Raw genomic sequence first — 14,830 nt, forward strand, 5'->3', positions numbered from 1 at the left:
CCACTCGACTGGTGCGATAATTGAGAGACAATCCTTTCATTTTACACTCCGTGTGGACTTCTTGTTTGTTCCGGTATTCGTAGTGGGACCGCCACTAGCAAAACTTAGAATCTTGTCGTCTGGGTACTCGTCCGTCAATGCTGATAAACGGTCTCCTTCGATTTTAGGGTAACAGTGACCCAGACGATCGATGTAGATGCAACTGTCCGTGTCAAAGAACAGGACAAGATCTCCTAAATGTTCAAAAACTTCGTACAATTTTAAGCGACCATGGGCTGTCACATAAGCCACAATGATGACATTTCCAAATTCATTGGCTTGTACAAAGTCCATTCCTTCTTCGTAATTAACCAGGATCAAATCCTCACGAACGACGTCCACGTGTTTCATGTATTTGGTTTCGTCGTGAATCATCTGGAAGTACCGGGAAGGTTCTGTAAAATAATCCGTATTGCGCAAACAAGGTGGTTTTGCCATTAACCCCACAAGCAATTTAACATCACTTTGGCAAACGATCGCCTTGCTTCCTTTTTCTCCACGTGGTCTAAAGTGATGCCTTCCTGCTCCCAGTATTTCTCTTTGAATTTCTGTTGGTCGTCGGGAGTGTGGCACCAGGAAGGATATCCGCTGGCTTCATGTTTCTTGTTTCAGTTTCATGAAGGCATCCACGTAGTGTGCGAAAATTCCTTTCTGAGTCTCGTCGCCCTTGTGGCACTGTTCTGTCTGGTAAAGTGATAAATTTCGTACACTTCTAACAGTTGGTATCCCATGTCCAGAGCTTTAAAGAATTCCAAGCTGACTTACGTTCCTGTCAAGACACGCTCTTCCTGGGTGTGCTGCACAAGTACGGCACAGTTTTCCTTGTCAATGGTGAGGTAAAACGGGATGGTACAAGTCTGTGGGAGGCAAGACTTTACATTTAATTAATCCTTCGTATTGTCGAATGTCGTCCAGGTCAGTGTGTTCCGTCAGCATTTGCGAGTGCCCTGCAGTAAGCGACAATATCTGCACACGTATGGATACTGCAAACACACGTCAAAGTATTCGATTTCTTCTCCTTTCTCTTCGTCAGCGTGGTACAGCAGACAGGTGACATTTGTCCGTCCTCCGTACAAACTGTCTCGCGGGTTCAGTGGGTCTACCAACTTGCAACTTTCGACGATGCGTTTAAACTCGGGATCGGTTTTCAATCGGTGATCGTTCTCGTGTTCCCACATTTCCACCACTTGGCATCCTTGCTGTTTTAACTTCAAGCGCCTCTGCCAAGTTGCCTGGTACAGGTCTTCCATGGTCCGTTGTAAAAACTGATTTTTATTGTCATGTTCAGGGTAGCAAATGGGACATCCGTGAAATAAACATCTGCTAAACTCGTACACGATCGTGGGGTTTTCTAAGTCCCAGCAATCCACCGAATACGTTCCGATGCTGTTGTGGGCATGTTGGATCCATTTGTCTTCCTTGTCGCATAAGTAATGTAGCCAGCGTAGGGCTTTTACCGAGTATTGACTTTTGACACAAAGTTCGTCGTTTCAGGGCTGATGACAGACAGTGTATTTTCGGGCATGAATCGTGGACTGTACGCTAAAGAACACCCTTAGGCAATGGTGCAGACTTCGTTCAAAGGATCGATCCCTCCGTGTCCGATGAACAGTTTTCGAACTTTTTTCCACAGCAAACGCCGTAAAATGTACACGTAGGAACAAAAACACTTTAAAATTTCTTCCTGAAAGTCGAAGATGTCTGAGGTGTGAGTCTGGTACCAAGCGTAAAAACCTTCTCGTTGTTCTGTACGCATATTGTCGGGGTCGTAGTCGTGCGCCTCAGGCAAATGTGGTAGAACGGCATGTTGATTGGCTTCGGTATTGAAAATAGCGGTGAATAACCTTTGGTCATTTTTGTCATTCCAAACGTGTTAGGCATTCGACTCAAGGGCATGACCAAGTTGTTCATCGAATCTTTACGCTGTACTTGACCCACTTGTCGGAAAATGATTTTGACTCCGTCCAAAGTCACTTTAGGACTTTCGGTACTTTGTTCCGTATAGTATCTCAAAAGAAACTGTCCATCATATCCCGAGAAATTGTGAGCCATTACCGTGGTATGGCGATGACAATCTCCGTAACATTCGATGTCCTCTTGGCTCCACATCTCGTCGTTGGGGTCTAAGATCCATTGGGTGAAATCGGCTAGCGTGTTCGGTCTCCGAAAGATTTTTTCACGTCCTCCAGGAATCTTGCTGTTACAGCAAGTGGGGATATCCAATGACACACCCTGTGGCATTCCTGAAATGCAAAAATTGCAAGATTTCCTGGTTCCACGCTACATCTTGAAAGTACACACTCAAAAAATGCGTGGACCTTTGTTGTTTCGAGGCAAAGATTTCAAAGACGGAAAACACATTCATGTAAGCCATCACGATGAACATTTTAATGCAATCACCAGTATCGCCCCATTTCTGGGATACAGTTTTTACTGTGAAAAATGTGACAATGGCTATAACAATCGAGATACACAACCATTGTATATCTTAAGGATTAGGATGTTTGGCTTCTAAACCCTGTCTGGACAAAGGACAAAAACGAGTGCATTGCCCTGATTGTCAGCGCACTTTTGTCAGTCCAACCTGTTACCAACAACATCTAAGGACGCAAGGTTCACAGCAGAAAAGTGCATGCCAACTGCTTCGATTGTGCCCTCCTTGTGGACAAGGAATACGTACCAATAATGCCAAGTTGCACGTCTGTTCAGGAAAGAAACGATGTCACATTTGTCACAAAATCGTGGACTTGGAACACGAATGCTACATTCAAAAATACCATTCCAAACAGGAGGAGAAGGAAGATAACCAGAAGAAAGGGAATTTCATCTTTTTCGATTTCGAATGCATGCAAGAGACTGGCACTACCATTCCAAATTTCTGTGTGGCTCATCGAGCGTGCGAGAAGTGTTATCAAAGAGCCTATCTTTAGTCTGAAAAACCTTATCCATAATTGTGCCCACGATCTTTTTGGCTGGGTTTTCCATTGGCCATAAACAGCCCCTTATTACTACTCATGGCACAGTGTTTTGAGGATCTGCCTGGTGTAGAGACTGATATAGATGACATAATTGTTTAGGGAAATTCAAAGAAAGATCATGATGGAAAACTGAAAAATGTTTTAAATAGGAAAAAAATGCTAATTTGGACTAACAGAAGTGTGCTTCCTGGGACACATGTTGACATCATCAGGTATTAAACCTGCCCCAGAAAAAGTAATAGCAATCACAGAAATGCCCGCTCCGACGGACAAGAAAGAAATTGAAATATTACTGGGTACAGTCCACTACCGAGTGAAATGTATCCCAAATATGTCTACAGTGACAGAGCCAATCAGAGAACTTTTGAAAAGTTACACTGAATTTGTTTGGGAAACTGGACATAAAGATGCATTTGAAGTGATCAAACAGATTCTAAGCAAAACACCTGGATTGAAATACTTCAATGTTAAGAAGCCTGTCGTTGTTAGTTGTGATGCATGAAAATGAGGACTTGGAGCAGTGTTAATGCAGTCAGGCAAACCCATATCATTTGCATCAAGGTCTTTGACAGATGCAGAGCGAAGGAGGTATACACAGATCGAAAAAGAACTGCTTGCAGTATTATTTTGCTTTCATTTGCATTAAAGTATTTCATCTTCATTACAGTCCATTACTGTGTTAAGATAGGTTGACTAAAATAATAATAATACATTTCTTTTACAAGAAAGATAGGCTACAATCGGAGTATTCTCGGCCTTTTCCGTGAAGTCAATAAAGAAACCTCGGCTGGAATTCGTCGAGAACTATATCCTAACCACATTCTTTTAATTGGAACTATATGGCGGTATAAGGAAACTGTCTCGGCCTTTGCTGTAATAAGATATGTGGTGCATTCTGCCAGAGGCGAATCACCAAACACATCAAATTGATTTGTACTCCAACGACTACTTCCGAGGTTATGACAAGACTCGACGGAAGTAGCATATCGATTTTCTGATCTAATAGCCGAGATATTCCGATTGTGGAAAAGAGTGCAAAAGTTTTACTTCCGTCTGACTTGCTGGACAAAACCTCAAGATGGCAATGCAGTTTGAGTATGATGAGGAGGGAGGAACCTTCTTTTATTTTTTGTTGTCTTTCTGGGCGCTACTTTTATTACCCGCAACTTACTACCTGTGGCCCCGGAAAAAGTCTAAAGGTGAAGTTTGAAATGTCGTCATAATTTGCATCTATGATCTTGTCTATCAACAGAGGCAATGCAAACAGATGTTTTAATTTAATTCGCAATTTTACACAAGCTTTCATTACAATTTTGATGTGAAGTTAAGCTGTTTTGCTGTTAAAATTATTTAAAACATGTATTAGAAAATGTTTAACGGAGAGCTACAAAATTAAAGCTTGTGATAATTATTTGAAACCGTGTTGTTTATAGTAAGATTTCAATATTTGCAGCGGGTGTGAAATTGCTCATGGAGATATCTGTAGTAATCACATACCTCCCGACGGCAGTCAGGCTAGACATTATAAACTGATGAATGAAATAACGACGTTTTATGGTCTTTTCATGTCATTATTGTTTCTCGTTTTTAAAATTGCTGGAGTGTACAAATTGCAAGAAGTGTAGGTACACTGCTGTCGGACATTTTTGCGCACCTAAGGTTTTCGTTTCCAATATTGAAGCAAAACGCATACAGAATTCGAGCGATTTACAAAAATAAAATACAGCAATGCTTACCATTTGAAAAGATGCAATTGTCACCAGAATATTCTGTTCAAAATAATATTAATTTTGGACACAGGATACCACCCCCCTGTTTTCCTGACTTGCGATATGTCGGCCTATTCTGCGCACAGCTTTGAAAAGATTAATATTTATCTATCGTGCTATAGAAATGAAATGTATTACTTTGGACTGTCTTTGTCAGCAATTCAGTCAAGTAATTAGGTCAGGTTTATAGCTAGTTTTACAAAATTCAACGTACAAATGCCAATAAATGGCAAGAGATATTAAGGTAACTAAACTGATCTTGCAAAAATGTTTGCAAAGTTCAACATTTTATGAAAAATAAGCTATTACGTGGAAGAGAAACAACAATGAACAGGATGTAATGTGTTTAAAACGTCTTGATGATGGGGAAAAATTACTACATAATTTAGAAACAGACTATACGCCAGTGAATTTGTTGAGAATTTACGTTCTAGCGGCAAGTAGACATGTTGGGTAGCAGATGATTTTGTATGTGTGGGACAACTTCTTGCAAAATTGGAAACTTGGATTAAAATACAGTTTTGTTTTAAGGTACACATTTCCATCTTTTATATAACATGTTTATTTGTATGATTCTAGAAGATGCATGCTAAATCAAATTTCCTGGGTTATGGTTCAAGAAGGTCATGGAGTGGGTCTTCACGTTGCCATTTAGAAATCACATTTATATGTGCATTTCGAGTCTAAATGTGGGATATTTTTGTACACTTTATGAATATAATTTTCCTTAATTAAAGTATGATTGTTCTTTCTTGATACAAATTGGATTTTTGAACCAAAATAGCATGTGATCCAATGTTTGCAGAATTACCCGATATGCAGAATTGGCCGACATGGCTTTACATGTAGTCCAACATGTAAAACCTTGATGCTGATATTGATGTTTTGGGTGTCAGGGTCTTTACTGCCTAACTAACAGCACTGTGTAGTGTGTTTTGATGTTGACTAACATCTAACAATTGTCAAACTTTCAGGAATATCTCACACAACTGGCAACTAAAGTCATAATGTTTTAGTCAGAGTTTACTTACTCTGATGTTTTCTCTAATAAATTCAAATTATCACAGAAGAGATGGACCTGTCTTCAAGTTTCATTGGCCTACATTTCATTTGGCTGGAAAGCCGGGAGTGCCAAAATCGGGTTGAGTTGAAATTTTATTCTTTAACGAAGCAAATAAAAATATATTATGCCAATTGGAATTGTAAACAATGTTTCGTTTCATTCAAGAAATATATCCCCCACATGTACCTACTTGAACATATATTGGCATACCTTGACTACTGTCGCATTTCAGCCAATTCAAATGTATGTCTACAGAGCATGAAAATGCATCCAGTTGCTAGTGTCAGATTTTGATTCCACCAGGGTAAAAACAGCACAGTAAGTATATTAATTACATATCAATTTGTGGAAGAGTGTTGATATGGGCTGCCAAGTGTGTAAGATATTCCTGAAACTTTGAATACTCATTCTGATGTCAACCAACATTGGAACACACTATACACAACCGTTATTTGGATTGAAAGACATATCGCAAAAACAAAAATAACATGCTATGTCTTGCATTGTAGGACTTTAGGCATAAGGTACTAAATCTAATGTGGTAACAGGTGATGATATTTTCAGAACTTTAGAATATAAAAAATGGAACGTTTTCTGCATAATTCGAGTGTGCAGAATTAAACCATAAATAAATGAACAGGAAGTTGTTATGAGTCTGTGCTTTTAAAATAAGTAACAGAAAAGAGTGAAGACAACAAGCTTTGTAAAATTTAACAAATAATTGATTTCCCTGGAATACAAAGTAGCAAAAATGACCAAAAAAGAACTTTTGGTTTTACAGACTAAATCCAAATTGTAATCCAAGAATTAAAAAACACAAGTCCTATCAATGAAAAGTTCTAAATGAATCTAAGTTAAAATCTCAATGAAATTCTAGATGGAAAATGATGACATCTGCAATAACCTATAAAGTATAGATGTGTCAACAGTCTCTTGTTGAATCACAGAAAATATTACCCCAGTTTTGAATTTCGTATAAATTCCAGTAAATGTCTTTGTCCAAGAATTATATCAGAGAACTTTTGTATTTCCAATGAAAATTATTACTTAAATTCAATAATTTGAAGAAAAGAAAAATTCAGCCCAAACTGGTCACAACGTAACGCAACTTACAGTGTTAGCTGTTAAAAGCACAACTGACCAACCTTTATCAAAAACATCAGTTTTATGACTAAGACAAAACAGATTCCTTGATGGGGGTCAAAAGTTCATTCTTCTGAAAAAAATAGAAGTTTGTTACCAATTTTCACATGATTCTTGTCATGTAGTCCATGTATGACCTTGACTCAACTAAATGATTCTTACTCTGAGAGAGATGTTTCTATTATTAGTTTACATTAATGAAATATAAAAAATGCCAATCAGGTAAAACAGAACTGAACTCTATTCTGGACAATGTCAAATCCAGTAAACAATGTTACATTACAAAAGATTTCGATGGAATAAAAATTGTAAACTAACAAACAATTAAATTAGATATACATAACATCCCCCCAAAAAAAGAAAAAGAAAGATTTATATAATAAAGCTTTCTTTTTACCATAGGTCAATTATACATGTGGTTTAGAAAAGAAAATAACATAAGAAGGACTCTTGAATGATATAAAGTATACATGAAATAATATATTTCTGTACACATAAAAGAGCACCTGCTATTAAATTGTCTTTTCCCTTTATGTGTCTGATGTCTATATTATATTTCTGTAATTACAAACTCCACCTTATCTCTGATTTTTGTTCTTCATCTTGCAGATGTTTGCAAATACAAATATTCCTGAGTTATACACTTTTTTAAAATTATATGGTGCATTTACAGTTGAATGTTTTATGCATAATTTGTGCAGAATTCAGAAATGAAATCATCTTTATTATAACTGTTAAAATAAATTCACATACAGTATTCCTACACCTGTACCATCCACCATTTTTAATATTGGTCTTTGGTCACTTTTTATGCAGATTCCTGACTTTTCCATGTTAAATGCTACAGTTTTCTTATTTCTTACATTTGGTTATACAAAAATGCTTTGTGAACGTTATGCTTCAAGAATATGTTCATGTTTTCTTTGATTCTCGTACTTCTGAAACCTTTTTGCACCTTTTTCTGGGGCTAACCCCCCCCCACTTTTGCATGAAATACCATAATGATGGGTTGTACACAAGTTGAAATTGGATGTTACTCATAAAATTAATAGTGTGTATTTATTACAGTTGTTATGACCTTATGGTCTTAAATAAGTAACAGAGCAAAAAGCCAACACTTTTTTTGTAAAATTCAACAAATAATATATTTCCCTGGAAGATAAAGTGAAAATATGAAATGAACTTAGGGTATTGTGAATTAAATTTGAAATAGTTTTAGAAACTTAACATAATCCAAAATGTTCTTGACTGAATTCAGTATAATTCCAAAGTAATGATATATTCTAAGAAGTATCTGATGTCCATGATTTTTTTAAGTAATTCACAAATATGTAGCAGTTGTGCAGTCAGCATATATTTGATGCCAGCAATGATTTTCTCGTAATAATAGATTCCACTACAAACAAAACCAAATATCATATATGTATTTGGCTCAAAAAATTGCTTTATATATTTTGATTCATTCAGAGCTGTTTATTTCTTTCTTCATGTTGTACTAAGAAAAATTCCACAAAAATACTACAGTACTACAGCTAAAAGATATTCATTTTACAGACACACTTTTGGGTTTGAATGCTTGTCGGAGTTAAAACCATCCATTAGTCTCATCCAGTCTATCAAAGAAGTAGTTTGTATGAGGGCCTCAAGGTAGATTATTTCTTAGCTAATTGCGTTACCCTCATTAAATAAAGTCATTATTTATTATTTGTATTAATGAACACTTTATAATTCCAGTGAATAATTTAAATCACCTAAACTAAAACTGAACACAACAATTGGAGTTAGTTCCATTTTGGATGGTAAGGTAAGAATGAACAACATTGATATAAAAAATATCTGAGACACAATACTTGAGTCAGGATTTAATTCAGTTTCCTTTAAAAAATCGTTGGAAATTGTCAAAAATATTGAATTTGAGTAAAAAATTTATGTCTTTGACTCGGATTCAAATAAACATATTTACCTTCATAATGATAATTTGAAGCCAACAAACAGTACAAATTAAATACACATAACACATTTGTTCTTGTAGATATGTACATTGATCTGAAATAACAATTTGTTAAACATCAATTGCCATTTTAGAATTTATTTTTGATAGATTGAATTCTGCATTCTGCTTTTCATATTGTTCAGGTTTTCCACTAAGTTTTCGTTACAGTAAATTTGCACTTCTGTAGTTTAAATTGCAGATGTAGCTACATTAAATTTTGGATATCCCATGTTTAAGTTATTTCCTGAATAATTCTGAATAATTCCAACCAGTTGTAAGCAATATTATGCAATTCATGAATAAGTGTCAAATTGTGAAATGAGAGAGAGGACCTGTCACCATGTTAGATCCCAAGAAATTTATATGAGTTTTTTTTCTTTTTGTTGAACAGAGAATTGGTACAGATAAATTTTCTGTTCTTTATGACAACATTCATTCTGATTTGTATTCACAAAAATTGACATGAATTTGTTTTCTTTTTTGAATAGTTTAAATTTTACATCTTCCTCTCTGATACTAAAAATTCAGATTTTAATTTAAATACCAGTGCATCTAGATAAGAATCGTAATAGGATGATCTGATTATTTCTGTCTCAAGGTGATACAATTACATTATATGTCATTGTAACTGTCACAAGGATCAGCATCACCCGTCAAGTCTGAGTCCTACCTCAAAAATACATTATACACCAAAAAGATTTTGTAATGCATTAAGTTTAATGAATGACAGGATGTTTGTATAATCAGATTGCTTGGTATAAATATCTGGTTTTTCATAAAATGTAGGTTTATGTGCTTTTTAATTCCATGTATGTTAAAATGTTGCCATTAATTACATTTTTTTGCATACGCTTGTGTGGGAGGAGTTACTGTTCTTGTTGGCATATGTGACTTTTATAAAAGACAATTCTGTTGTGTTTTTTTCTCCAATATTCTTAGACATTGTAGCATTATTTTCATAAAATGATCTCCAAAGTGTTCAAAAAGTAGTCATAAGTCAGCATATATATTCATTTATTTAGTTTTACTGTATTTTGATGAATGATCTTGTTTATTTCCACTGAATATGTTGTACAAAAGTCCCAGTGTCCTATATGCGACACATAGACAGTTGACCTTTCGACAATGAATACATTAGGAACTAATAACGTTGGTTTTTACATATAAAGCGGAGAAAGTACAAGTGGTAGTGAGGCTGACATTTTGAGAAAATTATAATATTGATTGCCAGCACCCTCTAGAGATGTCTCTGTTGCTGTTTAGTGACACTATCTTCTTTGAAGCAATGCTAAAACAGTCCTGTATCAACCACTGGAGCTGTAAGATGTGATTTCACACCAGCATTTTTTCAGCATATTATCAGAAAGTCTGAGTATGGCATGCAGATCCTAAAGCAAACCAAATATTCTTCTTTATTTAATACTATAAATTGCAGGTTTTTCACCATAGAAATGTGTAATATATCTTTTGCCTTTTTCAATCAGACTTTTCTGTGTAAATATCTGTCATGTTGATGTTATACTACTCTTCCAGGGTGGAAAAACGGGGTGCACCAGACCAGCTAAAAATGCTGTGCAGTAATTTTTCCCAATTGTACCTTCATAGTTGAATGTTGGGTATTGCTGTTAGTAAGAGACCACATTTCTAACCATGGGTCTGCAACTCATTATCTGAATAACTACTTACAGTCCATACTACCAGACCCTTTTGGTGAACCCTTAAAGGAGTAGAACATGTGAATGTTCATCTTTCACCAACACAGCAACCTATGATATTAGTTTCTTTCATCATTGGCCTGCAACACTGAATGCCCCTTGATTTTGTATAATGCTTTCTCATTGGTTGTGTTGACTAACTTTACATAAGGAATATGGTAAGTGTAAAGAATGAAACCAGAAATGAGTTTCAAAGTTTGTAATGAACTTTAAATTTCTGAATTGGCACTTGTAGATTTCCACAACTATGAGAAGAAATTTTACCATTATTTGCAATAAAATCATGGCATCAGTATTTTACTAAATGTTTTTTTAAAAATTGAAGTTCAGTGTTGGTGATTGTTTCATGAAAGAAATTTTCATAATTTTTTATAAAGAAATTTTTTTTGCTGTAGATTGGCAACAAAAAGCTATGGCATAATGCATGACATTTTCATGTGAATGTGATGGTAGTTGATCCAGTTTGAGTCATGTTGTAAAGTCTTTCAGAGTTGGGGTAACTTGATAATAAAGGTAATTTATACAGAAAAGCCTACAACTTCTTTAGAAAAGCTGCTTATTGATAATTATTCTCCATGAGATTACAAAATGGGTATTCAGCCATTAAGTAGCCCCATTATTTCCCCCTCCCCCTGTTTTTATAATGCCCAGCAGGGATGGCATCCTTTTCATTTTTTTGAGTATCAGTAAATTGTGCTCTTGCTTATAGTGTGGTCTGTTTTTGGACCTTGTCTTGTGTGACTTATTGAGGGAGATGTGTATAGTGTGGTCTGTTTTTGGACCTTGTCTTGTTTGACTTATTGAGAGAGATGTGTATAGTGTGGTCTGTTTTTGGACCGTCTTGTGACTTATTGAGGGAGATGTGTATAGTGTGGTCTGTTTTTGGACTTTGTCTTGTGTGACTTGTTGTTGAGGGAGATGTGTATAGTGTGGTCTGTTTTTAGACCTTGTCTTGTGTGACTTGTTGGGGGAGATGTGTATAGTGTGGTCTGTTTTTGGACCTTGTCTTGTGTGACTTATTGAGGGAGATGTGTATAGTGTGGTCTGTTTTGGACCTTGTCTTGTATGACTTATTGAGGGAGATGTGTATAGTGTGGTCTGTTTTTGGACCCTGTCTTGTATGACTTATTGAGGGAGATGTGTATAGTGGATTTGTTGCTCATGACAGCAAATATGCATGGATGTTACTGAGGAATTTGATTGAAGGATGTATTTTTGACATGAATTAGTCCAAACAATTGACTTTTTAGTTTCTGTATCATTTCAGATGAAGAGGAGAGACTTAAAAAGATTTGTCAGTGCATTCCTTGTCAAGTGAAGAGACAGAGGCTGAATGTGAATCATACATGGATAAAAACTAGAGAAAAAGTCATGTGAGTATTTGGTTTGGTTTGATGTTTGATTCACAGCAACACAATTTGGTTATTTAGTACCAAGGCTAGTATTAGATTAAAGTTTCTTGTCCAAGAACACACCATGGTGGTTGACCTATGTCTGTCAAATATGCTGCACCAAGTTCATGGGCTAGAATATCATCTGGTTTGTCCTACCCAGAATTGTCTGTTATTTCCAGCAGACTGTTAAATATGATTATTTGAATAGTAAAGGATCACCAAATCTTGTATGCAGTTTATTATTACAGGAATTTAACTTTTTTATTACACAGTATCATTATGAAGGTAAACAATGATTGTTAACCAGGTAAAGTGTAAAACTAAAAATTAATCAGATTGATTTATCTTTTCTTTTCACATCATTTTTCTTGGAGACCATCATATATTTATTAACCTCCTCCAGTGTGTGGAAATAGGGCATGATTACCGGTCACCCGTCCATCCATCCATAAATAATCTATCCATCCATTTATGAAATACACAAAATGTTTGTTAGAATTTGTGTTTTTGAGTTCTTTCTGATATGTGACAGAATTTTTTCTGAGTAGATGAGTGGGCTAGGAGCTTGTTTCACAATTGGTCAGACCTTAAGCAGGGTATGCTTTAGAATTGACCTCCCTTGACATGTTGGTCACCTCATGGACCATTCTTCCTGGATTTGAAATGCAAAACTAATTTATCAGTACACAAAAGCTTGTCATCATAATTACCATGAGCATCATGAATGTAGTATTGAATACTTTTAAGTGTCCTGTCTTATGAGCATCATGAATATGTAATTGGATATTTTTAGGTGTACTGTATTTCTGTAGTTGACTCAAGGTGTCTCAGAATTCTATTTCTCTATTAGTATTTCTTGGTTGACCTAACAATTACATGTTAACAGTAAAACCTCTCAGTATCAAAACCTTAGTAAACTAGAATCTTCTTTAATTTGAACAATTACAACAGCTATGTATGTTAATTACAAATCTTTCTTTTCTCTTACAGTAAAATTGGACTAATCATAGGCTGGGTGGTATTTATACTGCTTGCCTACAAGGTGTCAAAAATTCAGCTTGAACATGTTGAATATGATCCATATGCTGAACTTGAAATTGATCGGGTAAGAACACATGTAGGCCATGAACTGGCTGGCATAGATTTGAATTTTTAAGTGTTTCTGAAATATTTTTTTTTAAACATGTCCACTTATAACCATGCTGGGCAATTCATTTTTCAAATACAGTTCAACATAGACACTGTGGTGTTTGATTTACTTTACTGTGCACTGTACATATTATACAGAATTTTAAAAGTACTTTTTCTGTGTTTTTTTTTTAAATTTAGATACATTCAAAGATACATTATTGTTGGTATTGTGTGCCCACTGATGTCATAGTTGCACACATTTAGATTTTGTTTCATTGTTCAAGTCTATGATATAAAACTGTTGAAGTCTTATATAAAGCATTGTTGGGCTGTGATCCATTATAACACTGTTTAAAGTCATATATGAAGTGAAGTTTGGCAGGGATACGTTATGGCACTGTTGAAAGTCATATATAAAGGTGAGGTTTGCCTGGGATACATGATGATGCTGTTGAAAGTCATATTTAAAAGTGAGGTTTGGCAGGGTTATCTTATGGCAATGTTGAAAGTCCTATATGAACTGAGGTTGCCCTGGGATACATCATACTACTGTTTAAAATCATATGTAAACTGAGGTTGCCCTGGGATACATTATAATAATGTTTAAAGTCATATATGAGGTAGATTTGCCCTGGAATACATTATAATAATGTTTAAAGTCATATATGAGGTAGATTTGCCCTGGAATACATTATAATAATGTTTAAAGTCATATATGAGGTAGATTTGCCCTGGAATACATTATGACACTGATGAATGTCAAATATTAGGTCAGGTTGGGGTGGAATACATTATAACACTTGAAAGTCATAAATGATGTTGGGTTGAACTGGGATACATTATAGCAGTGTTGAAAGACATATACAAAGTGGGGGTTGGACTGGGATACTTTAACACTGTTGAAAGTCATATATGAGGTCTGGTTGTACTGGGATACAATATAACACTTAAAGGTCAAATATGAGGTCTGGTTGGGGTGGAATACATTATAACACTTGAAAGTCATAAATGATGTTGGGTTGAACTGGGATACATTATAGCACTGTTGAAAGACATATACAAAGTGGGGGTTGGACTGGGATACTTTAACACTGTTGAAAGTCATATATGAGGTCTGGTTGTACTGGGATACAATATAACACTTAAAGGTCAAATATGAGGTCTGGTTGGGGTGGAATACATTATAACACTTGAAAGTCATAAATGATGTTGGGTTGAACTGGGATACATTATAGCAGTGCTGTCCGGCCAGCCTGCTGGCTGATTTTAAATGGCCCACCAGAGCTCAAGCAGCTATATAAACATTGCTTGTCAGTATTTTCCTGCTGCCCTTGGCTTCAAGAAAAGCATTTTTCAGTGGCCCATGGTGTCAAAAAGGTTGTACAGCACTGCATTATAGCATTGTTGAAAGACATATATAAAGTGGAGTTGGGAGAGGATACTTTAACACTGTTGAAAGTCATATATGAGGTCAGGTTGGACTAGGATACAATATAACACTTGAAAGTTATATATGAGGTTGAACTGGGATACATTATAGCACTGTTGAAAGACATATACAAAGTGGGGTTGGACTGGGATACTTTAACACTATTGAAAGTCATA

General features: G+C 35.7%; 1 protein-coding gene across 2 annotated transcripts in view; it reads left to right on the forward strand.

The window, feature by feature from the left end:
• The first annotated feature begins 4,036 nt into the window (after window positions 1-4,036).
• The window catches only part of LOC149773090 (translocation protein SEC63 homolog), an 83,460-nt gene continuing 72,666 nt past the window's right edge, over window positions 4,037-14,830 (forward strand). For both annotated transcript variants that reach the window (XM_089946849.1, XM_089946850.1), the window contains exons 1-3: window positions 4,037-4,216; window positions 11,968-12,073; window positions 13,085-13,199. In XM_089946849.1, coding sequence (XP_089802975.1) covers window positions 4,096-4,216; window positions 11,968-12,073; window positions 13,085-13,199 — 342 coding nt within the window. In that variant the 5' untranslated portion in view covers window positions 4,037-4,095. The remainder of the gene's footprint in view (window positions 4,217-11,967; window positions 12,074-13,084; window positions 13,200-14,830) is intronic.

The sequence above is a fragment of the Sinohyriopsis cumingii genome, unplaced genomic scaffold (assembly GCF_028554795.1).
Source record: "Sinohyriopsis cumingii isolate HCF-2022 unplaced genomic scaffold, ASM2855479v2 utg000913l, whole genome shotgun sequence".
In the NCBI taxonomy this organism is placed as follows: domain Eukaryota; kingdom Metazoa; phylum Mollusca; class Bivalvia; order Unionida; family Unionidae; genus Sinohyriopsis; species Sinohyriopsis cumingii.